Source organism: Carettochelys insculpta, chromosome 28, assembly GCF_033958435.1.
Source record: "Carettochelys insculpta isolate YL-2023 chromosome 28, ASM3395843v1, whole genome shotgun sequence".
NCBI lineage: Eukaryota > Metazoa > Chordata > Testudines > Carettochelyidae > Carettochelys > Carettochelys insculpta.
The window spans coordinates 3,369,238-3,395,256 of NC_134164.1; the positions used below are offsets into that span (position 1 = coordinate 3,369,238).

A 26,019-nucleotide genomic window follows, 5' to 3' on the forward strand; every position below is an offset into this window, starting at 1 on the left:
CACGTGATCATCGCGCAGGCGCCGCTGCGCACAGGACTCAACCATTCCCCGACGCAGGGGGGTGGAGAGAGATGTTTCATACTCCCGGTTCCGTACGAACTTTCTCCCTCGGAACCGGATTCTCTTCCCTTCTTCTACGCTTTTCTCTAGGGAGGGGAAGCGAGCCGGGACGGGACGGGACGGGAGGCGCTGCGAGCGGAGGGAGTGAAATGGTACGTCCCACCCACCCCCTGCGCTGGTAGTGGGAGCGGCCGGCGCTGCTGGTCCTTCTTTTCCGAGCTCGGGCCGCCGCCGCCGCCGCCGCCATGAGGTAAGCGGGGCGCGGGCCCGGGGGGATCGGCGCGGGGCCTAGGGCCCATCCTAGCTGGGGGGGGACCGGCCCCCCACTCCCCGCTTGTCCCGTCAGGCTGGCCACGTTCTGGGCCTAGCCGGGGCTGGGGGTGGGTTTGGAGTGGGGGGAGCCGGGGGGGCTGGTGTGGGGGCTGGAGAGGGGCGGGGGGAATCGGGGGGGGCTGGAGTGGGGCCGGAGGGGCTGGAGTCGGGGGGTGCTGGAGTGGGGGGGGAGCCGGGGGGTGCTGGAGTGGGGCGGGGGGGGGAGCCCGGGGGGGCTGGTGTGGGGGCTGGAGAGGGGCGGGGGGAATCGGGGGGGGGGGGCTGGAGTGGGGGACCCTGTAGAGGAGCTGGGGCACGGAGTGCAATGGGGGAGGGGGGCTGCGATTTACCCTGACGTATCTGGCACCCCCGCGAAGACCCCCCCTTCTGCTCCCAGCCCTTATGGGCTCTCGTTGGGCCGCCTGGGGTGGGGGCGCAGAGAGCTCATCTCCGCCCCCCCGCTGGGCCTGGCGCTGGGGCGCTGGGCTCTAACCTCCAAAGGCACCGGTGGTGGTGGGGGGGGGGTCAAGAAATCCAGTTTCAAGGGGTGGCGCTCAGCTGGGCCCCCAGAATCGGCAGGTGCTTTGGGGACTTAGTTCCCTCTACTCAGTTTAATGGGTCGCCCATCATCTTAGTGACCTTCTCCCACAAGCGAAAACCTCTTTTTCTGTCTCTCTCAATACGAGTTGGTTCCAGTCAGTGTCACCGGCTACAGTTTCTCCACTCGCTAGTTTGCATCGTGCCAGAGTCTCACCAGATTGCCCTTCAGAGATGAAGGCATTTCAGGAGCACCCAGTGAAATTGACGTCCATTAGGTTTTTGTAATCTGGGATGAAAAACCCTTCATAAAGGCAGACCACGTTTTGTGCCTTCCTGAAGTAGTGAAAACAATTTGCAGTCTGCCATTGTTGTAAATGGGGAACTGCCTGTTCTAAGCTGTGTGGTGTTACTTTGTCCAGTATGCTCAGGCTCCAGAAGAGGCTGGCCTCCAGCGTCTTGCGCTGTGGCAAGAAGAAAGTCTGGTTGGATCCTAATGAGACCAACGAGATCGCCAATGCGAATTCTCGTAAGTACCCATTTCTCTTCCACATGGGCACTGGGCACGGCTGTGACTTCCTAGCGCTGTCTCCTAGCATGACTTGTGGGCATACCTAATTCTTAGTCATTGCGGAAGGTGCAGTGATCTCAACTTGTCCTTATTACAGGCTCTGTAGCAGAGAGGTTAATTTAATAGAAACTAAGCAAAATTGTGTTCTGTGCAGGCTTTTCTGTATTAAACTTTATTTAAAGGCTTTACTGACTTACAAGCATGTAGTAATTGCCTTCTCTCGATTACTGGAAGCAGTAAATTCTAAGATTTTGCTGGGTTCATGTTAACATTTTAAATTTGGATGCTCTTTGGAATGGAAGTTAATTCTAGTCAAGCACCATAGGAGTAGCTAATGGTTAACAAGTAAGATGTGTGATTGAAATGTATGTTATACAATTCACTACAAGTACGAATAGTCAGTTTGTCCCTTCTCAGGAAATAGGCTACCTTTAGTGTTCACTGAACTGCAGATCCAGCCATTACAATGGAGGCAGAAGCTAGATCCAAACAACATCTTTAAAAAGGGGAGTATATTCCATTCAGAGCCGTGCTGCAATAATGGGGAGAATAGCCCTACAGGGGAAACATAGTAGACTGTAGCAGGACTGCCTGAGGAAAACTGTTGAGGGGTTTCTGTAAATAAGGTCAAAACCTTCTTAAATTCCTTTGTATTTAGGTTTGCAATCCATTCTCATAACTTCTGCCCATCCTGTCAGTAACCTATTCTGTGCCATTTGATGTCTTGAACGTGGCATGTCTCTTTGATTTCCAGGTCAGCAAATCAGGAAACTAATCAAGGATGGGTTAATAATCCGCAAACCTGTGACTGTGCACTCCCGTGCCCGATGCAGGAAAAACACTTTGGCCCGTCGAAAGGGCAGGCATATGGGTATTGGTAAGTGCTGTCTGGCTTCACTGTAGATAAGCGTTAAACATCTGTCAAACTGGAGACATTTGTTGAGGGTGGACTTGAAGACAGTTGTATGTACCAAGGAGGAGTTTTAGAATGCAGCTGGTCTGTTAATCCAAGTAGTATGGTTCTGGCACAGGCAGAAGTGTTATCAACACCCTGGGAGGGATGCTGACTGACAGCTGTGTCCTCACTCTAACATCTCTGTGCCTGCCTTCAGGTAAGAGGAAGGGTACAGCCAATGCTCGTATGCCCGAGAAGGTGACCTGGATGAGGCGAATGAGAATTCTGAGACGTCTGCTTCGCAGATATAGGGAGTCCAAGAAGATCGACCGCCATATGTAAGTACTAGAGCCCAGTGTATCCTGTCCTCCTCCTTCCTTTGATGGTGGGTGTGTTTGGGTTGGGAACAGGGTCCTCATCTGCCTGGATACATCCCAGCCTCTGCCGCTCAAGGCTTTTGCCGCAGGCTCTGTGGACATGGACCTGAGCCTACAGATGCCAAAGCGGAAATCCAAGAGAGGTTAAGCACATCTCTTATGTAAATGGTAAATCCCTTTCAGTGCCTATAGGCACAGAAAAGCTGCTGCAGAATAATCTTGTGTTCGATGGTGCTTCCTGGGACTAAGCCTCTGCTGAAATTGGAGGGCAACGCAACAGAGTCATGGGGCGGTAGATTAAGATGTTGCACAATGGCAAAATTCATTTAGAATTCTGGAATGCAAAGGTCCCCATGTGCCACACGGCATCCACTGCAGACAAGGCAGAACTGTTTATCTTGAATCACTCAAGATGCTGTGGAAGCTGCACAGTTATTCATGTTTCCCCTTTTGCACCATCAAACACACGAGTGGTGCTTCCTGCGACACAGTGGGCTGCCATGTGTCCCTTCCCTTTTTAGGTATCACAGTCTGTATCTGAAGGTGAAGGGTAACGTGTTCAAAAACAAGCGGATTTTGATGGAGCACATTCACAAACTCAAGGCAGACAAGGCTCGCAAGAAGCTGCTGGCGTAAGTAGTGCTCTGAATCCGTTAAAGTGATCCTGTGAGCTTTTAATACCTGAGTTACAAAAACATTGCTTCTTATTAGGGCATCTGCAAAGTGAAACTGACTAGAAACTAATGAAATTCACAAGCCTCTCTTCACCATTCAACCCTGATCATAGTTGTAGCTCTGCCTGTTAGGACTGTGATTATTTAGTCTAGCGCTATAGTGGTTTAAGGTTTGGTGTGGGCGCTGCAAAATGTCATAAACTATAATTGTATAAGCACTCACATCAATATCACTCCATGCACATTGGAAGGGTTCCGTTATACCAATACGGTTAGAGCAGCAATATGTAAGGTGCTACAGGACTTGTTGTTTTTGCAGATACAGACTAACACAGCTACCTCTCTGATGATTGATGCCTGTGTTACTCTGTTGGTCAGTGGAGTCACTGACCAATACACTGAATTGCACTTGTCTGTAGCCTTGCAGAGCGCTGATCGGGGGGTTACGTGGGCTTGGTAATGTGGTAAACAGCAGCTGTAAAGCAACGGATGGTACACGAGGCATTTGTGAAATAAGCGTTCACACCTCATCCCCCTCCGAGGTTCCTCAGGCTAGAGCACGCGAGTGGGGGTGTGGTATGATGCCCGGATAAAAGCTGGACAGGTTTCTGTGGGGTGCGTGAGGCCGATGCCCTGTGTGTTCACGGAACCTGCCCTCCTTTTCAGTGACCAGGCTGAGGCTCGCAGGTCCAAGACGAAGGAAGCCCGCAAGCGCCGTGAAGAACGCCTGCAAGCCAAGAAAGAGGAGATCATCAAGACCCTCTCCAAGGAGGAGGAAACGAAGAAGTAAAAGCCTGTGGCCGTTCTGTGCACATCGTGCTGTCAATAAATGCTCCACATCCAGACCCATTCTCTGGCCTGCGTCTGACTTCCTTTCCCGGTCTCGGGTTCTGGGGGCGCTGAACTGCTTTTGCTGTCTGGGTAACAGTGCCTCGCGCAGTACAGTAAAACGTCCAGTGCAAACGTTGTCATACAAGTCAGTGCAATGCGAACTTGCAATCATACAGTGCTTTGGCCCTGCAAGTACTGGCAAGCAACGTGCCTGGCTTCTCAAGGCTATGGGGCGTGACTAGTGAGTACAGCAGCTCCCTTTCCTGATTTAGGGACCTGGCAAAGGGACTTCAGCCAGAGAGAACTCATTGAGCTGGGTGGATGAGCTTACAAAGAAGCCTTTCTAGCTGATCCTGGGGGGCAAGATACTGTAGAAACTACCTGTAGGAGCAGTCCCTCTGTGGGGATGTTGCATCCCTTCAGTGTAGTATCGCTGGACCAGGTCGAAAAGTTACAACCCAGTGGCATTTTCATAAGCAAGAATCAGCGGGGGATTCTGTGTGTTGAAATCCTGCTGGAAGGAAAGTGGTGACTCAGTGCCCATGGCATGATCCAAGGAGGAAAATGCTTCATTGAACAGTCTCAGGGGAGTGGCTGTGTTAGTTTGTAGCTTAAAAGATCCGAGTGTTGAGAATCTGTACTCACAATGCCACGCACCTGACGAGGAACAGGGAGGAAATGGGGCTCCCTTCAGGTGTGAGATTTGCCTGTGAGCATTTGGTGTTCAGTAAGATGGGTTAGGTAAAACCACTCAGCTCAGTCTTGACCACACATGCAGTGATGCTCATCTGCCCTCAAGTGTTTACATGGAATTACTAATGCAGGAGTAAAGCCACAAATTTTGAGACCATAGCTATGGCTTTTACAAATCCCAGCCTGCCCAGGTTAGATCTTCAGAATCAAAGCGCTGTGAAAAATACAGAAGTTTGCATCTTCCAGGGCTGTTAAGTTGCCTCCGGAAGTACCGCAGTGTGTGGGAGACAACACACAAGGGTATGCCTTTGAGTAGCTTTAAATGTGCCAAGAACCCCCATTCTAGCTGGGCTGGAGCTCAGCCCTGCTCTAGTCAGATGCCACCACTTCTGTAGCCTCCTATTCATAGTGGTTTTTAAGCTGACTATAGTTCCAGTTCCTGTAGTTTGTGACGTTCTGATGGATCTTGGGAAAGGTGTAGAAGGTGAATTCATGAGTGAATCGCAGACTGGGGGCCTGGTCCAGTGTCTGGTGGTCCTCAGTGAGGTCCCCAGGCTCTCAGAAAAGGGGGCTGTAGCTAATGACCCCCTCCTGGGAAAAGGTTATGAGGGCAAAGTCCCATGAGAGAACTGCCGTCCATCTAGAGCAGAAGGGACCAACTGCCTCCTTGCAATGCTGTCAGGCCAACAGGTAGAACTGAACCTGGTCCTGCGGGAGCTTAGTGCCTGAACCCCAGTGTCTTGAGCTAAAAGCCAGCTGGTGCCCAGCAAATCCTGTAGAGGAGACTAATTTTTTTTCCTCTCTGCAAGTGGTCTTAGGTGCCCCTACAGGGGAGAGTGAACCACACACCCCGTGGAAACACCTCCCAGTGCACCTGCCTTGATTTCCATATTGTATCCCAAACATAAGCCTTCAAAACCAGCAGCAGGCCAAAGATTACACAGAGACTTCAGAACAAAGCAGCAAGATCTCTCAAGCTTAGCGGGCCTGGGGTGAGATCAAACATAATTAACCATCTTGGCCTCATTCTGCCTAGTAAGAGCCTGTATCAGGGTTTTTTTCAATAAAGCTGCGGCTGTTTTGGAGCAATAGCACTTATGAGGGGCAGCTGTGGCTGAATCTATTTTGTAAGCACTGGATGGTCTAGATTTAATAGTAGCTACAACAGCCATTACTGTGCAAACCAAGTATAACCAGGGGCCCTGATCCTGCAAGCTCAGGGGACACCCCCTTTTCTGTGCCACGGAATCACAGACCTTAGTTTTGGATGCTAGCCATCTGTGGCAAGGAACAGGGTGTGGCTCTGAACTTGCTAGAGATGGCATCTGGGGGTGACCCCTGCTCAAGGGAGAGCATGGAAAGAGCTTTAAAAATCTGCTTGTTTTCCTGCAGTAACTACTCAGGGGGTGCATGTGCTGCTCTTTTTGGAAGACTCCACAGAGGAGTACAGCTTTACACAGAGCAACAACTGAAATCTGCTTGTGGGAGAAGGTGATGATTTTTCCAGCCCATGAAGTCTGGGTCTGTTCTTCACGGGAGCCTTGGTGCCTATGGCTGTGAAGCTGTGGGAGTTTGGCATCCCAGCAGGGGGGTTTGGAACAGCTGGTGCTAAAGCGGTGGAAGAAAGTTCTGTGTGGTTAAAGATTCCTCTCCTGGCTTATAGCTTCTGGGCCCTCCTCACCCACCCCTCTGCGTCCTGCACTGGAGACACCCACTGAGCAGGGCAGGTTAATTTCTGAGGCAATACAAGAATATTTCAGGTTGTCCCAGGGAAAGCAGCAAAGCCCCCTTTCTTCAGCTCCCCAGGGGTGGGAATTTGGGGCTTTGTCCACCTAGAAGCACTACTCGTAGGGTGGCTCGTACTGATACTGTTCTCCAAGGACAGCGGTTCATCTGGTGTCGCAGTTGCTGCCAAGGCTCACAGCCCTGTGCAGTAGAAGACCATTTGTTTAATGGTGGAGCTGATCTTCTCATAGACGTGGCAACCATCTGTAGGGAGGGGAGTCAGCTAGAATTTGGGGGCTGCCTTTTAACCAACATCATCAGCTTCCAGAGAGCCCACTGGAGGAACGACGGAGAGAAATCCCCACGCTTGGGCCGAGAGGTCACGGCCTGGAGGGCGGGTGTGCATCCCGGCTGGACTGAGGGCATGAGGCCAACCAGCGTCGTCTTCTGACAGGCAGCCCCCACGATCTCCTGGACAGCAGCCTGGAAGTCCCAGAGGAAGACAGTCACAACTTGGAAGGCTGATTTGTTCACAAGCCTGAAGGAGCTCAGAACAAGAGGAGGTTAAGAGGTAACTCAAGCATGCTTTATAGGCACCTACCAGGGGAGGAGGTGGCAGACAGGCTGTTTAGCTGACCAGCCGACCTGGCATTAATGAATTTGGGCTCAAAGTAAGACACAAAAGGAATTAGCTCTTGGAACAATTTACCTAGAGATGTGGCAGGTTTCCCATCGCTCAGAGCCTTTGCTCCAGCTCAACCACAAGATCTGGACTTGATGCATGGTGAAGTTTGGGGCCTGCTGCTCAGCCACAGCTCGGGCTGGCTGATCAGAATGGAGCCTCCTGGCCTTAAAGTATGGGACTCTGTGAAAGTCAGACTCTTCATGGCTTGTCTCCATAGGATCACAGAATGCTAGAACTAGAAGGGACCTCACAGAAACGACCAAGGACCGTCCAGACGATCCCTGTTAAATATTTATCTAAACTGTTCTTAAACATCTCCAGGGATGAACAACAAGAAGACCTGTGGCACCTTAGAGACTAACAGATATTTTGGAGCATGAGCTTTCATGGGCAAAGACCCAGAGCGGGTCTTTGCCCATGAAAGCTCATGCTCCAAAATATCTGTTAGTCTCTAAGGTGCCACAGGATTTCTTGTTGTTCTCAAAGATACAGACTAACACGGCTCCCTCTGTGATACTGATCTCCAGTGATGGAGAATCTACAACCACCATGGAGAAACTGACTGGCACAGCTACACCAGAGGAACTATCGCACAATAGCTCCTGTGCAGACGCCTATTCTGGACCCAGCAGGCCCTATTCCTGGTTTAGGCTCGTTTACTTTGACAGAGTGGGGGCTCCAAGGTTCTCTTCTTGGTCCCTTGGCTGATTTGCTATGCAAGGCACTCGATTCCCCTCCTCAGTACAATGGGGGTGGGTGGCTGAGCCCTGACCCGGTGAGTCAAACCCAGGAGTATTTGCAAAGGGCTCAGAGACTACAGGGTGGGCGACGTGTTGGAAGCACTAAATGTTATTGCCAGTCTGGCGTCTTCAGCCTGCTCTGAGAATTACTGTAATCCAGGTGGCACCTCTCAGATCTGGTACTCTCTAGTCTGGCAACCTCTGTGGTCCTGGAGGGACACGGACGTTCCGGGTTGAGAGAGTACCAGGTCATGGCTACCTACCTCCAGGGTTGGCAAGCCCACCTGGGGCTGGTGCCCAAGCCCCTGCCTGTCCTGCAGAAGTGCTGGGATGAGCAGGAGCCAGAGCCCTTGGGCCAGAGCTCTCCACCTACCCTGGGGGGCCAGGGGTCAGAGCTGGAATCTCTTGGTTGCCCCACAGCAGCCCTGGGCCAGGGCTGAAGCCTGGGGGCAGTCCTGGGGAGCCTAGGCTGGGGCCAGAGTTCTGGGGAGAGAGGCTGCAGGTTGCAGCTGCAGCAACGTAGAAGCCCTGGACTTTCCCTGGTCCAGAAAATTCTCTTGCTGGGGACCTGTCGGGTCCCAGGCTGCTGGACCAGGGTGGTGCAACCTGTAATAGAGCAACAGCTGGAGAGCCCAGCAGGGGTCCTGTTGTGCTGGGTCCTGCACAGACATGTCTTAACAGTCTCTGCCCTGAAGAGCTCACAACCTAAGTAGACAAGACAAGGGGTGGATGAAAGGCAGGGCCATTATCCCCCTTTGCAAAGGGGGAAACTGAGGCACAGAGCGAGATTAACCATTTTGGGCCACAACAGGAATCGGGGCAGAGCTAAGAACTGAACCCACCTCTCCAGCCTACTGACTACCCTGCTCCCCCTAGCAGGGGGGAGATTGCCTCCTACTGGTCAATAACGAGAAGTACCAACAGCCCAGGCCTGAGACCTCACGGAGATGGGGGTTTCTTCGCAGAGAGAGGATGACGACCCCCTATATTTCTACAGGCTCTGTGGTGATGGCTGTAAAGGTGATGCCTGAGCAGACAAACCTACGGCTTCCCAGTGGGAGCTTCCTTACCGCTTTCGCTGCAGCTGGTGCCCGGGAGTCCCCAGATGAGCAGAGGCGATAATTGGAAAACAGCTTCTTTGCCTGGGAGAACATGGTCCCTTGGGCGTCTGCTCCCCGTTCATTGCAGTGGCTGAGCTTCTGCCCGAGCTCCTCCTCCAGCCCCTTCCAGTCCTGGGCTCTGAGGATCCTGAAGCCGCCTGGGCAATGAGTTCTGTCCTCGTTGCAGAGCGGAGAGGCAGGGTTGGAACAAAGCCACCAGCCGGGCCCTGGCTCTGCCCTTATCTCCTGGGAGGCTGCTGACGAGGGATGATGCGCCAGTCCTCCAGGGGAATCCAAGCTGGGAGAGCCGGTCACACGGGTGATGGTGATGCTTCCTGGAGGGAAGAACCGGGAAGCCTTACCTGGGGAGGGTGGGACCTCTTCCACTCTACCCCACAGGCTGCCCCATCCCTCCTCTTCCTCCTGCAGCACAGGGTCCCCGTCCTCTCTTGGCTGACTGCAATCCTTCTTAGGCAGCATCTTCCAGCCCCAGCCAGGTGACGCTGGGCCCCACTGCAGAATCGCCCCCTTCTGGTCCTGCTCATAGCCACCTTGTGTGTCACCCTTGCAGCTGGAATGGCACCTGTTGATGCTGTAGCCCTGCTGGTCTCTGACCACAGGCTCAAGGGTCCTCCCTAGGCTGGCCTGCAGCTCCTCCTGTGTGGCCAGTAGGACCTCTTGGGTTGAGGTCACAGGCGGTGACTGTGTGGCCAGCTCTGCACCCTTTGCCTTGGGAACTCCCCCCTCGGAGCCCCAGCAGCCGGGCAGCAAGTCGGAGTGGGCATTCTGCTCAGTTTCGATCTGCCCCCCTGAATTCCACACCACGTCCACCGGGGCAGTGGCCTTCAAGGGGTCGTACATCAGCTGCGCGAGGCACTCTGTGCTGTTGGGCTGGGCCCAGGGCTGATATTCCTCTGAAATCTTTGGGACCAGGAGCATGTCCGCAGGCTGGCCTACCCCAGGCAAGGCCCCTAGCACCTGAAGGCTGTCCTGGCTGTCAGTCACTGTCATCCCCATCCGCTCTGCCTCTTCTTCCAACTCCAGGTCATCAATATCTTCCACCACCTGAAGGAGAGGAGCAAAGCAGAGCACAGGGGAGCGTAGCAGACCTGGAGCTTGGGCCGGGAGCATCACGCCGGTCAGGGGACTGAGGTATCTGCGCGACTGGCTGGAGAGACATCCCAGCCACAAGTGAAGCTGTAGCTCCAAAGACAAAGCCGTTGCCTCTGTGAACTGAGCTAGCATCAGAGCTTGTGGGCCCCGGCGGCTGGGGGGATGACACACACACGACTTCAGACCCCAGCCCAGCAAGACAGGCAGGCTGCTGTGATGGCAGGCGAGTGCCAGGGAAAGGCCTCCCCTGGAAAAGGCCGTGGAGAATAAACTCAGCTGAAGGCCCAGCTGTGTCAGAAGGAGCCTGTGGGGAGGGGTGTGGCTGAGACCCAGTGCTTTGGGGCTGACCTTTGCCCTCTGACATCAGAGATGCTGGGAAGATTGGGTGAGCACGGAAGGGGGAACCTGGGTTCTAGCCCCGCCTCCAGCGCTGCCTCTGCCTGGTTGGGTCTTTTCCTCAGTTTCCCCATCTGTAGGATGAGGACGATCCCAGCTCCTCCTCCTCTCAACCTGCTGATGCTGGCACCGGAGCCAACGAGCAGGAAGAGCAGGGCTCTGGTGCCAAGAAACTGGCCAGCCTAGTGGGGCTTGGGAGGTAGCCAGCCTTTGTGCCTCAGTTTCCCTATGCAGGAAATGGCCATTTCTTTCCTGTGTCCCTCCCAGGATCCTCTCCGGCTGCACAGCATGTGCCATGCAGCTCCTCACCAGCTCCCCTTCCATGGCAGCCGTATCCCTGTGCCAAGCTCCAGCCATGGCAAGGTGCTACGCGGTATGTTTGTGATTCCCCAGCCTGATCCGGGAGCGTGACGGTGTCCTGGCCCTGTGGAAGAGACTGAGCGTCCAGGGCACTGTCCCCTGCACTGGGAAAGGGCAAACCTCCACCCACTCCCGCCCCCACAAGGCTCATTCCACCTCGGCACTCCCAGCGGAGAGTCCCTGTTTGACAGCCAATTGCGACGGCAGCTTTACGGATGGGGCCACTGGGCCCCCGTGCCCCTGCCCACGGACGGCCCAGCAGCTGCTGGTGGCCAATATTGTGATCCTGACTGTGCACAGCAGGGTCCTTGGAACGCATGGACTCCCTCCACCCTGGGGGGCGGCTGGAGGGCCTGGCTCCAAGCTGGATCCCCTTACGCCTGAGCCCCCCGCCACTGCTCAGAGGCCCGTTTCCCACCCAGAGAGGAGACGTGCACCTCCCTTCAGCCCAGCTCTGGCCACTAGTGGTGCAATTAATGCCCTCAGTGGTACTAGCCCCTGGGGAAACTGAGGCACAGTGTTACTAGCCCCCATGGCACTCAGCACATGGGGGTCAGGAATGGAGCCCAGGAGCTCCTGGCTCCCTGGCCTGTGCTCAGATCGATGCCAAACACTGGACTCCCCCTGCACCTCTCCCACACTCACTGCCGAGCACCCGCTGCTCCTTCACCCTCAGCCAGCAGAGCAGGAGACACCCCCACCACCCCCGCCGACATCACAAAGGAGCAGGTCCCCCTCCCCCAGGGGCTATCTCCATAGCATTAGACCAGGCCAGGCCCCTGGCCCAGGTTTGCTCTCTGTGATGTTTGTTACAGCAGCAGGGAGCCCTGATGATGGGGAGGTACCTAATTCCCATTGCAATCCATACGGTTTAGGCACCTAAACACCTCTTACAGGCCAGGCTCCTCATGCCCACAGCTGGGCCCCCTTCACAAGGGAAGTCGGTGTTGTTTTAGGGGGAGAGAAACCGAGGCACGGAGCAGGGATGCAACATGCCCTCAGCCACCCAGCTGGCCCGGGGCAGAGCCTGGGAGGGAACCCGGGTGTCCTGAGTCGCCCTAACCCTGAGCCATGTGGGCTGATCACTGGGAGGTGCTGGGGGTCCGTTTCCCTTGCAGGCTGCTCAGAGCCCGCTTCCAGGGGCTGAGGGGGGCTCGGGGCTGGGTCCTCTAAAGACTCAACCAGGCCCTTGTGGGGTGGGAGGAGGGTTCAACAGCAAGCAAAGCACCTAAGTCCCCTGGGCATGAGCCACCCAACCCCCTGGCTCTGGGTCTGAGCGCCAGGCCTGGCAAGGCCCTTCTGCACACCCCACATGTGCCTTAAGCAGTGCAGAAAACCAGCCCCCTCAGTGCTGCTGGTAGGCACCTGGGTGGGAATTGCTGGGCCCCACCCAGGGCCCAATTCACACTCTGCAGGCTGCTTGAGAGGCCTTTGTCCCCCAGACTAGAACCAGCTCCCCCACCCACACTGGAGCCTGCTGCGGGGAAGATGCCTGGGCGTGCCGAGCCCAGCTGGCCACCACTCCCTGCCCAGCCCTGATTGATGGGATGGGAGTCAGCTGCAGCTCCCTGGGAGGCGGAGTATAAAACCAGCAGCTCAGGCACTAGCTGTAGGGCTGTAAGCAGAGAGGTTGCAACTCCGGATGGCTGAAGCAGAGCAGCCGGCAGCCCCTGGGGAAGGCGATACTTGCCTGGGGGGTGCTCTAGCCCCCTTTGCCTGCCCCCACCAGGACTGTGCGGCTGTGTTTGGCAGTGAGGGGCAGCTGCAGAAGCATCTGGCTGTGCATGTGGGGGAGGTAAGGGGGGAGAATCTCCCTCCAGGGCTGCCCTGTTCAACAGCCCTGAAGAGCCTGGGACTCACCTGCTCTCTCCCCCGGGGAGTCCTGGTGCTGCCTGCAGTGTGTGGCTGACCAGCCTGAGCAGGAGGTTGGCTGTCTCCCTTAACTGGAGAACTAACCCTGCTCTGCTAGGGGAGCTGGGTGGGGGGAAGGTGCTGATTAACCCTCCCTAATCTGGACTGAGTGGCTCCTGACCTGCTAATTGGGGGCTAAGCTGCATCCCAGCCCTGCTTGCTCTGGTGTCTTGCATAAGCCACAGGTGTGCTTGAGACCCCTTAAATTCTTCAGCCTCCCCTGCCTGGGCAGTGCCCTGCTGGGTGGGACGTGGCCTTGACTGGGGCAGTTTCACCAAGGGGTGTCTCTGCAGGTGGATCTACTGGGTGACCAGAATGGCTGTGCCAAGAGACCTCTCTGCAGTTCCCAGCAGATGCCTGAACAGCAGCAGGGTGATGCCAGGTAGGGCTGGGTTGAGGGGGGGGCTTGTCCTTGAGTGTTCCCTCCCTGCAGCTGTTCAGCTACCTCCTGATTCTCTTGGGGCCTAGGAAGGGGAATGAGCCCCCCCCAGGCAGGGGAGCTGGAGGTGGCACCTGGGAGCCAGCTCTCAGCTGAGCACCAGTGTGAGCCCATGTGCTCCACATGCACCTAATGACATAATCCTTGCTCTGGCGGAGACTTGTAAACAGAGACTGAGGCAGAGGGAAGGCCCAGGAGTTGCCTGAGATCACATGGCAGCTCAGTGGTGGAGCTGGGAGTCAAATGCAGGTCTAACTTCTCTAGTCCAGTGCTCTCCCAGCTGGCAAACTCTGTAACCTGGCATAGGCGTGGCCAGGTTTCCCACAGTCTGGTAAAGTTTTTCCAGCCACCAGCCCTGGCTCTCCATGTTCTGTGCTGTTGTTTGGCTGTAACTTATGCCCAGCATCTTCTCCAAGCCCAGTCAGCAGCTGGTATGTTGGTAACTCTCTCGTCCAGCACCTGTTGAGTTCCAAGGAGATTGAACCTGTACTGCTTTGAGTCCTAGCGTGCTGCTCTACCCACTAGCTCATGCTGCCTGCCACTGACCAGCCAGGGCTGTGGGGTGGAACTTAGATGCCAAATTCCCCAGGACCCCAACCCCTTAGCCTTTCCTCTGGCTAAGGGTTCTGCAGGTTACTGGCCTGGGCTTGGCTGAGCTGGGTTTATCCCAGCTGGCTTACTGATTCCTATCTGCTGTGTCTCCTTTTTCCAGCCACATGGATGCCGAGGGCAAAGCTGGGCCCCAGCAGCATGCAGTGAAGTCCTTCCAGGTAGCATTGGGGGGGGGCAAGGGGTAAACCAGTGGGGGGGGGGGGTTGGCTGGGGGAGGACAGCTGGTAGGAATGAGGGAGGGTTCTAGTCATGGGTGCACTAGCTGGCTCCTTTTCAGGCCTGAGTCAGGCAGTGTGGGTGCCAGAGCTGCCCCTTCCAGGGCACGATGCCATCAGAGCCCTTCTCTGGGCCCATTTGCTCCTTCTGAGTGCCACCGTGGAGCAGCCCTATCACAAGGTGGGTCCCTGTCTGCTCTGTGCCCCTGCTGTGTGGGGAGGAGTGATGCTCCTCTAACCTCATCCACGGGGGAATACATTTTACGTGCACTGAGGCATGTGTGGATGTGCATGTCCAGCAGAAACCAAGGCTGCCGGCTGTGGGTGCTCTGCTAATCAGCTGGGCAGTCCCTGAATCTCCCCTGGCTGGTGACCAAAGTGCTCAGGTTACAAGAAACACGGGAGAGGGATCTTCCCATGCCCCTCTCCTGCTGCCTGGAGGGACCTGAGCTGTGAATGGTGGCAGAGGAGCCTGCTCTCTCCTGAGTGCACATGGGCGCTAGAGGTCATGGCTCCAGCCGGGCTGTCGGCAGTGAGGGTGGGATCTGGGGCCAGCCCAGGACCCCTGCACCTGGGCTCTGTACGGCCCCTGGTGCCGGTAGGAGACGACGCTCCCCAGCGGTTGTGCGATGGGCCTGGAGCCTCCAGGGCCAAGCAGGGTTATGGTGGTACTGAGCTGGTGGTTCCCTCAGCTTAGCCTGCTGCGGGCTGGAGCCGTGCTCTGGTGTCTGGCTGGCTGGCTCCACCTGGCTGAAAACGATGAACTCCCCTCAGGGCCAGCTGCTCCTGGCGGCACAGGCAGAGGTGGGACTTCCTGCCCCACAGGTGGACAATCTCCAGTCCACTGCCTGGAGCATTCTGATTCCCCCTGGGGTGTCCATGCTGCCAATCCCCTTCCACACCCATGAGGCCCCACAGGTGGGGTGGGAGACCCTGGGGTGTAGAGGGATCTAGGCTGAGCCCTCTGGGAGGTGATGGAGCCAAGTGTGCTGGGGGTGATGGGCAGCTGGGGCTCCGGACTGACTCTCCTCCTCTCCAGTGCCACTACCAAGGCTGTGAGCGAGCCTTCAGGAAGAGGAAGGCGCTCTGGGCCCACTGGGCTGAGCACAGCAACGTGCTGCCATTTGCGTGAGTGTTGCCTGGGCCCTGCGGGGTGGTGGGCCCTGCCGTGCAGGGGATGGGGGGCTCCCCTGGTACTCAAGGGCAGGCTGAGCTGGCCCCTGCCAATGGCTGCAGCTCCAGAGGCTTTGCTGCCTGGTGCTGGGGGCTTTGCCAGGCTGGGTGCTGCCTTCCCCGTGGTGCAGCCGACGTGCTGGCATCTGCCCTTCCTGGCCCGTGGGGCAGCAGTGAGCCTGGGGTTTCCAGCCTGGCATGTCCCCTTCCCTCACTTGGGGGTTCTGCCTCCTGCAGATGCCCAGAGCCCGGCTGCACCATGAAGTTTGCCAGTGCGGCCAGGAGGAAAGCTCACAGGAAGACGCATGTGGGTGAGTGATGTGGCTGGCAGCGGTCCTGGCCGTGGGGTGAACAGGAGACTGGCTGCTGGCTTGACTCATGGGTGGCTCCCTGACTGCCCAAGCTGGGATGGGGACACCCCTTGGAGCTCCTGCTTGGCACTGGTGCAGCCTGTCTGTGCCTGGAGAACTCCTGTGGTGGCCCCTTCCCACCCTGGCCAGCATTTCTGCATCTGCTGATCATCCTCTGTCCCCCTCCAGGCTACCTGTGCCCCAAGCAGGACTGCGAGACCAAGCTGACCACCTGGACAGCACTGCAGGGCCACCTGAGGCAGCACCCTGGTGAGCTGTGGGGAGGGGCTCCCTGATGCTCCTGGGGGCCAGTCTGCCAGCCTTCCCCTAGGCAGCCTCCAGACCCAACCATCACCACCTTGTAAGGGGGCAGGGCAGGGAGCTCACCTGAGCAGCTGCAGAGGGTGTGGGTGCATGGGACGCCCTTCTCCATGCAGGGAGAGGAAATGATACAGAAGCGCCCAGGGAGAGGAAGTTCTGGGGAGCCCCCCCACCCCCATAAGGGCTGGCAACAAATGGATGGTGGGTGTGATCCCTCTGGGACGCCTGGTCATAGCTCCAAACCCAGCATTCTTGGCCTGTAGCCCAGTCACTGGGCATCTGCTGCCTCCCCCAGGCAAGTGGAGACGAGGCCTGCGGCTCCCCTCTCTCTTCTCCTGGCCCTGCAGAGGATTCCGTAGCCTGGGTGGGCATCCAATCCCCCCGCTCTCCAACCTGTGGCCCTGGAGGGCTTGAGAGAGTTCAGCCCTTGCCTCTGCCTGGCCTGGGGCTATCCAGCCAGTAGAACCTGCCCCATCAGCCAGGCTCCAGTAATGCTCCCAGGTAACTTCCACACTGGCCCGGGCCCTCCTGCAGTGCCTCTGCCTCTGGCTGGGATGGCGTGTGCAGCTCCAGGGAGGGGGTGTTGGCTCTGTCTTGGGGTGCAGCCTGTCCTCCCCCATGCAGAGGAGTACAAGTGCCAGCTGTGCCCCAAGACCTTCAAGAAGCCAGGGGGCCTGCGGAAGCACAAGTCTGTCCACAGCCGGCAGAAGCTGGCACGGCAGAAGCCGACGTGGCCGTGCCCCAAAGCTGAGTGCCAGGCCTCCTTCACCACCATCTTCAACCTGGAGAGCCACATCCGGAAGGTGCATCTGCAGCTGCTGAAATACCGCTGCTACTTTGCCGGCTGCGAGAAGGCCTTTGCCATGCGGGTGAGGCAGCGGTGGAGTGTCTAGGTGTGGGGGGCTGAGGGGAACAGGGTCAAGGGGGCACAGAGCTGCCTGTTGGATCTCTGCTCACAGCAGAACGTGTATGGAGTTGGCTGGAAATTGGCGCTCTCCCACCCCCACCCAGGGGGAAGTTCTCAAGTCCTTTGACTTGACAAAAATCCAGCCCCAAAGATGAATCGGGGTAATGCTGCCCGAGCTCCATTCCCTGCAGCTCCCACTGGGACTCAAAAGAGGACTCCCTTGGTGGACTATATTTCCTATAATGCACAGCAGTCTCCCCTCGGGAGGGGAGAAGCAGTTGCATCATGGGAGATGTAGTCCATCGGGGAGCCGAGCTCATAAGTGGGGCTGGGAGCTGTAGTTCCATTTCTTCCTAGGTTGACTGGGCAGACCAAAATTCAAATGTTTCTTGGGGGGGGGGGGGGGGGGGGGCTCTCACTGGGGTGAGCAGGGTCTGCACTGGGCAACTTCTTTCCTTGGCAGGAGAGTCTAATCCGACACCTGACCATCCATGACCCCACCAAGAAGAAACTGAAGGTAAATGGCCCAGGCCCCTGGCAGCTGGTCTGTCAGTCCCTGAAGTAACCAGCACTTGCTGAAGCCAGGGCCTGGTCCCAGAAAGGGATGGGGGACTGTCCCCTGCTGCTTCCCTTGGTGAAGCAAACCCCACCCCTGCACCTGCCTGCAGAAAGTGTGGTGATGCCCAGAGCAGGGAGGTGCCCCTCCTCACCTGCTGAAGACTGGGCAAGGGGGGTGCAGGCTCTCAGGTACAGGGAAGGGTGGGGGTGTAGGGGAGCCATGCTTATATGGGGAACCCCCTCTGGCAGTAGGGGTGGGGGGAGGGGGTTAATGTGCTACAACCCCCTGCCACCATCACTGCATTTCCAGTGGCTGTAGGGGTGCTTGGGTCCACACCCCCTGTCCCCCCCAGGCCCTGTGGATGTGGCCAGCAGTTGCCCAGCACAGTTAGCTGTTACCTGCAAGTTGCTGTCACCCTATTGCCCTACCAGTGGCGTTGGCAGGGACTCCAGCCCTGTTCCAATCCCCTGGCAATGCATGGGGCTGGGGAGCAGGGTGGCAGCAACCCCCTGCGTGGAGGAGGCCAGGAACCTTCTAGGGGCCCAGGCACCCCACTCCCACAGAGCTCCCCACCCTGGCTCAGACATGGTCTTTCCCAGCTAATCCCCTCTTGCTGCATCCTTGCAGGAGTGTCCAGTGGGCAGCTTGGCCTGGACCACTCACAGGCAGCTCTGGGCATAGCTTGCAATAAAGGCTTGTTGGAGGAGCAGCAGCGGGTGCCTTGCGCTGGGGGTGTGCAGTGGGGAGCCCCTGGGCTGCACAATCCCAGCCTGAGCCTTTCTTCCCTCTCCCAGCCCTGGCACAGCCGACCCCGCAGGAAGAGCCAGCGGCAGCCGGGAGCCCAGCCCCAGGTGCTGGTGGAGGAGAACCTGAGCCGGCTCTTCAGCCAGAAGCTCCGCGTGCGGCTCAAGCGCAGCCGGTCTGGCTTCCCTCTGAGCCGGGTGGGACTCCTGCTGCGTGTCAAGGCCAAGCTGGAGAGTGACCTCTCGAGGCTCTTCAACGAACGGCCAGGCCGCCACCCCGTCGAGCCAGAGGTTGACCTCCGCCCCCTCTTCCAGCTGCCCTCAGCCACCTGCCCCTAGAACTGCCCCTGCTGCTGGGTGGGCTCTGAGGTGGGTTAGGATTTACTTTGTTTTAATTGAACCTTGCCCTGGGGGAGGCGCCCTGGGGCAGCAGGGCCCAGCCCAGGGCCTGGCGAAACCTCTATGTTGCTTTTCCCCTCGGCCGAGGGTCTCGCTTGAGTTTAAGCAGCAGCAGGGCCCAGCCAGCCGAGTGGGCAGCTTTGCTGCCAGGAGCAGGGCTGGGCTGTGGAGCTGCCCTCCTGAGGTTGTGACAGGTGGGCCAGGTGCTCCTTGGGGCTGCTGCTGTCAGCAATAAACAGAAGGTGGAAAGCTGAGCTCTGGTGTCCTCTGGTCTCTGCTCCTGTCTCAGAGCCTCCAGGCCCCAAACAACACCTAGAAATACAGGCTGAGGGGGGAGAGCACCTTGTATTCTAGCAGTGGCTGGGGCTAGTGCTAATCTGACAAACAGGACTACGTGTGGGTGGGGGCCCTGCTGGGGTGAGAGCAGGTGTGGCAGAGCTACATACACTGGGCTGGGAACAGGTGTCTAGACAGGGCTCAGCCTGGGCTGTCTACCCTCCCACACAGACAGGGGCCTTGATACTCACTCTCCTCCAGCTGCTTTGCCCCTCAGGCCCCCAGCTCTGCCCCCTGTTAGCCAGGACTAGATTTTCCCCACTCTCAGCAGCTGGGGGGGCCTCTAGCTTCAGATGAGGGGTTGCAGCTGGGTGGGTGGCAGGGAGGCAGCCTGTGACAGGGTGTCGCAGAGGCAGTGGGTGCTGAGCTTGTGTCCAAATACTCCTCCCAGGGACTAGATCCCCCCTCCTTGTGTCTTAATGGGACAGGGCACCATAGAACCAGGCCCAGCTGTGGTGCCTGGATTTGTTGAGGGTAGGGCCCTGGGGAGGAATGGGGCTGGGCTGGGCTGGGCGTAAGTATTAACACTGTGTGCCTGGCTGGCAGCTCCCCCTCCAAGCTGGCTGTGCCCAGGGAGAGGGCTTGTGCCCCCCAAGTGTTGGCTGTGGAACCTGAACCCCAAAGTGCCAGTGGGGTGAAAGGGGGAGAAGACATGGGGATAAAAGGAGGGGGGTGCTGCCTGTGTCAGGATACAGGGTTGGGTGTGGAAGGTGTATGAGATCCTGTGCTAGGAGATAAGGGGGAGGGCTGCACAGTGAGGGGGCAGGGGCATCAGGCTGTTGGTGCCAGGCAGGGACCTGTGCTGTGCAGCTGTCCACTCTTGGGGGCTGGGGGTGGTGGAGCTGCTGTCTGGTTCCCCGAGCTGCAGTGCCAGTGAGGTGCTGAGTTTTTTTGGGGGGTAGCACTTAGCTGCCAAGTGGCAGGGGCTGCATTGGGCTGGCATGAGCCATGGGCTTGGCAACAAGCCTGCCTCAGTCCCCAAACCTGGGGAGTTCACCCTGCCTGAGCTACTCTGCTGGGGGTGGGGGGGGCTCTGCTGGCAGTCACTGGGCCCCATGCAGTAGCATGTGGGGCTGGCAGCAGGGCACTCTCCCCTAGCGCTGAGGGGAAGTGGAGCTGGTAGGAGATGCTCTCCTCGTGGTGGCTGCACTTGCCCCTGGAGGTGCTGTCCTGTAGGGAGCAGGTTAGGGCCCTACTCCCCTCCCTGGCGGTGCTGGCCAGTGCTACCATGGGGAGTGCCCCCTCCATCTGCATGCAGGCTGGACTAGGGAGCTGCTGGGGGTGCGGTCAGGGTCTGCAGAGATGCCCCCTTCCTGCAGGCTCCCCTAAGTTGCTGCATGATGGAGCATGCTGGTCCTGGCCATAGCCCAGCAGGGCCCTGCTCATCCCTGCCTGGCCTGAGCCCTGAGTGTGAGACCTCAGGCTGGGCCCCCAAAGTTCCTAGGTGAGAGCAGGACCTCAGGTGCCCCAGAGCCCCAGCTGGGGGCCAGCTCCATTCCTGGCAGCGAGGGAGGAAATGGCCCCCACAGTGATGGGGCTGGTGTGGGGGGCAGGCGTGCTGCAAACCAGGGGAACAGCCCAGTTGCCATGTGCCCTAATAGCCCCACACCTCTGCTGCCCCAGGGGGAATAAAGGGGGGCCTCTCCCCTGGATCCCACCCCCTGCTGCCCCCAAATCAAGCAGGGGGCTGCACTCCCCTGCCCTAGCTCCAGCAGCAGGCTGTGGTACCTAGACAACACCCTGTGTGCTTAGCCAACAATGGCTCTATGTTGGGCAGCAGCCTCCAGGCAGCTTTCCCCTTGGCCTAGGTCTTCCCCACCCCTGGCAGGACCTGCAATAGTGATGGACAGCCACACTGACCCCTGCCAGGAAAAGTTCTGTAACAGCTTCCTGCAGGGGTGCTGGAGGCCCTGGTGCCCTGTGAGGGGGCCATCATGGGCCAGGTACAGCAGGCTGTGGTGCTACTCCACCTGTATGGGGACCTGCCCCCCACCCCAGGCTCCCCTTCACATGGGGGAACCCAGTGCTGGTACAGGAGTTCCTGTCTCCTACAGAATTATTTTTAGGCCCAGCCTGGCTGTCTTAAAAATATCTGATAAACAACAAATAAAAAATAAGCCTCTGTAAACTTACAGCTCCACCTTCCTTGCTTGGTAAGTTTTCAGTCAGGTCTGGTCTGGCCCAGGGCCCGACTCTGCAGCAGGTGGGAGGTGCTCAGGGTCTGGGGTGGGTGCAGCTCAGGAACCTGGGAGCCACTTCCTCACCTCAGAGAACTGGAAGGACCCTCATGCGGTCCCCCAGTCCAGTGGTGGGGTTGGGCTGAGGTTGGCCAGATCCCTCAGCTTCTGCAAGGAAGGCTCTCTGCACCTCGGCCTGGCAGTGATCCCACTGCCCTGGGAGAGCCTGCTCGTGGAAGGGGCAGGCTAGCTCCCAGGGTAGGCCCTGGGGGGCTCGTGGGCTATCTGCTCCCGGACCTGGGGAGAGCACCCTTTGCTTCCTATGACTGCAGGCCAAGACCAGGCCGCACCATGTTCTGCTGCCCAGCGTTCTAGGTAATCTTGTATTAGTACATCAGTAGGCAGACAATGGTGCATACCCACCTCCTTGAGGCCCTTCTTAGCGCCCCCACCCCCCAAGTTCAGGTGCACCCTTGCGATGGGCTGTCATGTGGCTGGATGTTTATATTGGATCTGGATGCTGTGCTAATGCATCCTCCAGTACCCTGGCCTGCCCCGCCCTGCCCTGCCCCAGGTATTAGGGCAGCACCTAGGGAAACTGAGGCACATGCACAGGGTTACTGTAGGCCACTAGAATGCACATGTAACAAACCAAACAACATCCCTACTTTGTCCCAGCAAGTGGCAGCCTCATTTTAGCTCAGCTCATGTTTCTAGTGCTGCCAGTAGGTGGTTCAAAGCTGCTATTGACCTGAGCTGTCTCTTCCTCTGCAGCAGCAGCTCCTCTGCACCCCCTGCTTTGCCGCTTGCAGGCCTGTGGACCATGCTTGGCTCCAGACCCAGCAGGATCAAGCCTGCACTGTGAGCTTGCCAATCAGGTAGCCCCTCCAGGCCTGGGGGGGGGCCTTACCTCTCTAAGATGGGGGGTGCCCCCTGCCTCACACAGGGGCTGAGCACCTGCAGTCCTTGTCGAGTGCTTTGAGAGCAGCCAGGCAATGGAGCTCTGCTGCAGAGGGGGTAAAGAGGAAAGCCTCGCAGCGGCTCTGGGTTTCCTGCCTGCTTGAAAAAAAAAAATTATACTTGCTGTGCCTCAGTTTCCACAGCTCTAAAATGGAGACAGTAATAGTCTATTGCTCCTCCCCTTGTCTCGTTAGCCTGTCAGCTCTTCCGGGAAGGCCCTGTGTCCGGGCCAGGCCCAGTGCCATGAGGCCTGAGCTCAGCTGGGGCCTCCTGGGCTGTGCTGCACCAGTAATTGCCCTGTGAATCCTGTGAGGGGAAGGTGAGGGGGCTGAGGGACACTGCTCCAGAGATGGGTTCTAGGGCCCAGCTCGCTCCCCTGCTTCAGCCCAAGCCAACACTGCTGCTCTGTTAATGTTCCTCTGGGGTTCATGAAGCTATTGGGGCAGATACCGCTTCCTACCTCTCCCATGTGGCGTGATCTCCATGCCTGTGGACACCAGCCCCTTCCAGCCCCCGCAGTGCATACAGGGGAGGTGGAGGCTGAGAACTGGACACTGGGGGGCAGAATTGAAATACAAGCAGGTGGGGTTAATGGGAAAGGGACTTCTGTGGTGCAACAGCACCCTCTGGTGCATCCTCCCACCAAGAACCTGTTGCCTGGGGCAGCCTGGTGCAGTTGCTCTTCCAAGTGCTTTGATGAGCCCAGAGCCAGAACCAGCTTGAGCAGGTGGAGGTAGCAGGACCCATGGGCTGTGGAATTGAGCTGCTGCTGCTCAGGGGCTGCAGGAATCACACCACAGCAAGAACTCCACAATCCACTGGGGCAAAAGCACCATCGTGACCCAGCCTGCACGCCTCCGCTGTGGGGTGAGCCCCAGACACTCACTCCAGCTTTGTCGCAGCTGCAGTTGCTTGCCTTGGGCCAGTTCCTTCCTGGCTTGTTGCAAGAAGGCCATAAACAACCAAATGCCAGTAGCCCCTGCAGCTGCATGAAGGAACCAGCAGACACCCCCTCCCAGCCCCGCCACCTGCTTACTCTGTTGGGCAGACAGGCTCAAGTGCATGGTCTGCTGGGAGCGTCCACACCAGTGCGCTAACAGCAGTGTTCCCTGAAACCAGCGTGCTTGGGCAGCCACCCACGAGAGATTCAAGGGCCGTCCAGCTGCTGAGCAGAGTGCCCACAGCTAGCGTCTGTTTCTGCTGGTGGTGCACAGCTGCACAGGGCTTGGTGCACACAACAAAGTTTATCCCACCCATGAATGTTAAAAACTAGAAGGCACACTGGTTGCCACCCGCTGAACTGCGGCCAAAGTCCTTTGACACGGGCCCAGCCCGGCTGAGCAACTCACCATCACTTGCAGGCACGTCAGCGCCACCCTGTGTGCTGGTGTGGCACCAGTGTGAGCTGGCGACCCAAGCTAGCAGGTGCAGCACCCAGACATGATGCAGGGGAGCTGAGCCTCTTCCTAGCTCTGCCACTGACTCAGTGGCCCATTGTGCCTCGCTTTCCCCACCTTCACAATGGGGAAAGGGCTGGGGGGGGGGGGGGGAGCAGGACGCCAGGGGTTGGAGGGAGCGGCATAAGCAGGAGCCATGGGCACTGTGGGCCAGGCAGAGCTCAATCAGCTCCAGAAGCGATTCTGTGTAAGCTTGGGGGGGGGGGGGGTGAGATTTGGGGGGGGTCCCAAACTTTTCTGCACCACTTTCCCCCTTTTGATTTGAGAACCCCTCCCCCCCCAATCCTCCACCCCCCAACCAACAATTCACTTTGTAACTAAAATACAATCTAGTGTTACTGTTAATGCTCTTTGTAGCAGCACAAATACTTTTTCTTGGCCCCTTGCGGGTGCCTGAGCCCCGCGTCAGCCCTGGCCCTTTCTTTGGGGGGGGGGGGGGGGGGGGGGGGGGACGACGACACCTGACACCTTCCCCCCCCCGTGTGGGAACCCAAGGCTGAAGCCTAACTCAAAAGCCAGCACGCGCCGCTCCCGCCGCCGGCCACGCCCCCTCCCTTCCGCTGCCTCGCGGAGCCACATGCACCCGCCCCTCCGCGTTCGTCTCCATCCCTCCCGCACGTCAGCGCCCCCTGACCTGGCTCCTCCCTCCCTGTCGCTGCGTCAGAGGCCCCTGCCAGCAGGCCACGCCCCTTGTTACGTCCTCCCCGTACGTCGGCGCCCTTCACAGCAGGCCACGCCCCTTATTCGCGTCCTCCCCGTACGTCAGCGCTACAATACGCCACCCACCCTCTCTACGTCCCGCGCGGTGCGTCAGGCTCCCCCGCCCACCAAGAGGCCCCGCCCCAATTTTAGGCCACACCCCATTCCCGTCCTAGCCCGAATGCTCTCCCCGTGTCGCAGATAGGCCACGCCCCTACCGAACCAAGGCTCCACCCCTTCTATCAGAAGCCCCGCCCCCTCCCGCCACAGGCTGTCCGCAGCTTGGCCTGGCACGTGCACCCCCCCCCCCCCAAAGCCACGCAGGCGCCCCCACGGCCACAGCCTTGAGCCGCAAAGGGTGCGATTGCCCCCCCCAAAAAAAAAACACCCCCCCCCCCCCCCCCCCCCAAGCCAGGGCCTGGCCTCTCGGGCGCGATGCAGCCCCAGGGGCCACTGGGCCTGATACCAAAACAAAAAGCAGTCAAGTAGCACTTTAAAGACTAGCAGAATGGTTTATTAGCTGAGCTTTCGTGGGGCAGACCCGCTTCTTCAGCCCTTAAGTGGGTCTGTCCCCCGAAAGCTCACGTAATAAACCATTTTGCTAGACTTTAAAGTGCTACTTCGCTGTTTTTTTTGTTTCGATATTATATAGACTAGCATGGCTTCCTCTTTGGGCCTGATATATTTGGGGGGGGGGGGGCAAAGCGGCTCTGGCCCCTCTACTGGGGGGGGGGGGCCTCTGGGTTTGGCCAACACGCCAGCGGGGGGGGGGGGGGGGGGGAGATGGACACTGCTGTGCTGAGGGGCTCGGTGGTCTGTCCTGCGGGGACCAGTGCGCCCGCCGCCCTCCCCACACCTGGAGCTGGCTCAGCGGTGACCCCAGAGGATAGCCGGTGGGAGGGCTCAGCGCTGGGGCATGGGGGTGGGATAGGGCCCTCTGGGAACACTGGTCTCTGGGCGGCCCCTGGGGCAGCAGCTGCTGGTGCAATGTTGGCCCCCTGCCCACCCGCATGGGGGCTGCTGGCCTGGATCCTCGCCCCAACTCCCCGATGCCTGACTCAGCAAAGCTTGGCCCAACACCTCTCATTCATGCCCCCTCTTGCCTCTGCTGTTGCACCCCAGTGCCAGCCCCACCCACACTGTGTCACTCCTGGTTCCCTGCCCCATAACCGACCCTCCCCCAGGCCCTGCTCCCACCCACAGAACAGCTGTGCAAGGCTGCATTCCCAGGGCAGCATAGCCTAGTGGTTAGAACAGGCACCTGTCAGCCAGACTGCTATTGGTCACTCTGACAGGGGAGCTGGTTATAGCGCTGGCGGGCTGGGGAGGCTGGCCAGGGCACTGTAATTAAAGCAGGAAAAGCCCTCTTTTCCCAGCGCTAGGCAGGTGTTAGACAAGGGGACTTGTGGGTCTGCTCTGAAGGCTGACCCATATAGGCCAGGAAAGCCAGCCTTTGGGGTCTTTCTCAGCTCCCCCAGCCACCCACATCCTTCCCCTTGCTCTGTGCCTCATTTCCCTCCCTCTCCTGCACACCAAGCAGGTTGGGAAAGCAGGTGTGCCCTGGTGAGGGGAGGGGGCCTCAGCTGTGGTAGGAGGGCAAAGGACCAGTCCCAGGACAACGGCCGACAGAACAGGTTCCCTCGGCAGGGGGCCAGCCCCACCGCACAGAGACAAACCCCCCCGAGGCAGCTG

At 58.2% G+C, this 26,019-nt stretch overlaps 2 protein-coding genes across 2 annotated transcripts; both read left to right on the top strand.

Moving 5' to 3' along the window:
- Positions 1 to 194: 194 nt before the first annotated feature.
- Positions 195 to 4,276, top strand: RPL19 (ribosomal protein L19). The gene is made up of 6 exons (XM_074978898.1): positions 195 to 310; positions 1,332 to 1,438; positions 2,235 to 2,357; positions 2,593 to 2,713; positions 3,274 to 3,384; positions 4,093 to 4,276. The coding sequence occupies exons 1-6, from the start codon at positions 306 to 308 to the stop codon at positions 4,214 to 4,216; spliced, it is 591 nt and encodes a 196-aa protein (XP_074834999.1). The 5' UTR covers positions 195 to 305; the 3' UTR covers positions 4,217 to 4,276.
- Positions 4,277 to 12,711: 8,435 nt separating this feature from the next.
- On the top strand, positions 12,712 to 18,819 carry LOC142002523 (P43 5S RNA-binding protein-like). Its single transcript, XM_074978700.1, has 9 exons — positions 12,712 to 12,864; positions 13,274 to 13,362; positions 14,132 to 14,189; positions 15,286 to 15,374; positions 15,657 to 15,730; positions 15,959 to 16,039; positions 16,715 to 16,959; positions 17,461 to 17,514; positions 18,351 to 18,819. The coding sequence occupies exons 1-9, from the start codon at positions 12,712 to 12,714 to the stop codon at positions 18,636 to 18,638; spliced, it is 1,131 nt and encodes a 376-aa protein (XP_074834801.1). The 3' UTR covers positions 18,639 to 18,819.
- Positions 18,820 to 26,019: the final 7,200 nt, after the last annotated feature.

Excerpts from the sequence above, each read along its gene's own strand:
- RPL19 (XM_074978898.1), top strand. Across the intron at positions 2,358-2,592 it reads GGGCAGGCATATGGGTATTG|GTAAGAGGAAGGGTACAGCC; the intron begins GTAAGTGCTGTC and ends GCCTGCCTTCAG. Across the intron at positions 2,714-3,273 it reads AAGAAGATCGACCGCCATAT|GTATCACAGTCTGTATCTGA; the intron begins GTAAGTACTAGA and ends TTCCCTTTTTAG.
- LOC142002523 (XM_074978700.1), top strand. The coding sequence starts at position 12,712 with ATGGCTGAAGCAGAGCAGCCGGCAGCCCCTGGGGAAGGCGATACTTGC. Across the intron at positions 13,363-14,131 it reads CAGCAGCAGGGTGATGCCAG|CCACATGGATGCCGAGGGCA; the intron begins GTAGGGCTGGGT and ends TCCTTTTTCCAG. Across the intron at positions 15,375-15,656 it reads AGCAACGTGCTGCCATTTGC|ATGCCCAGAGCCCGGCTGCA; the intron begins GTGAGTGTTGCC and ends TGCCTCCTGCAG.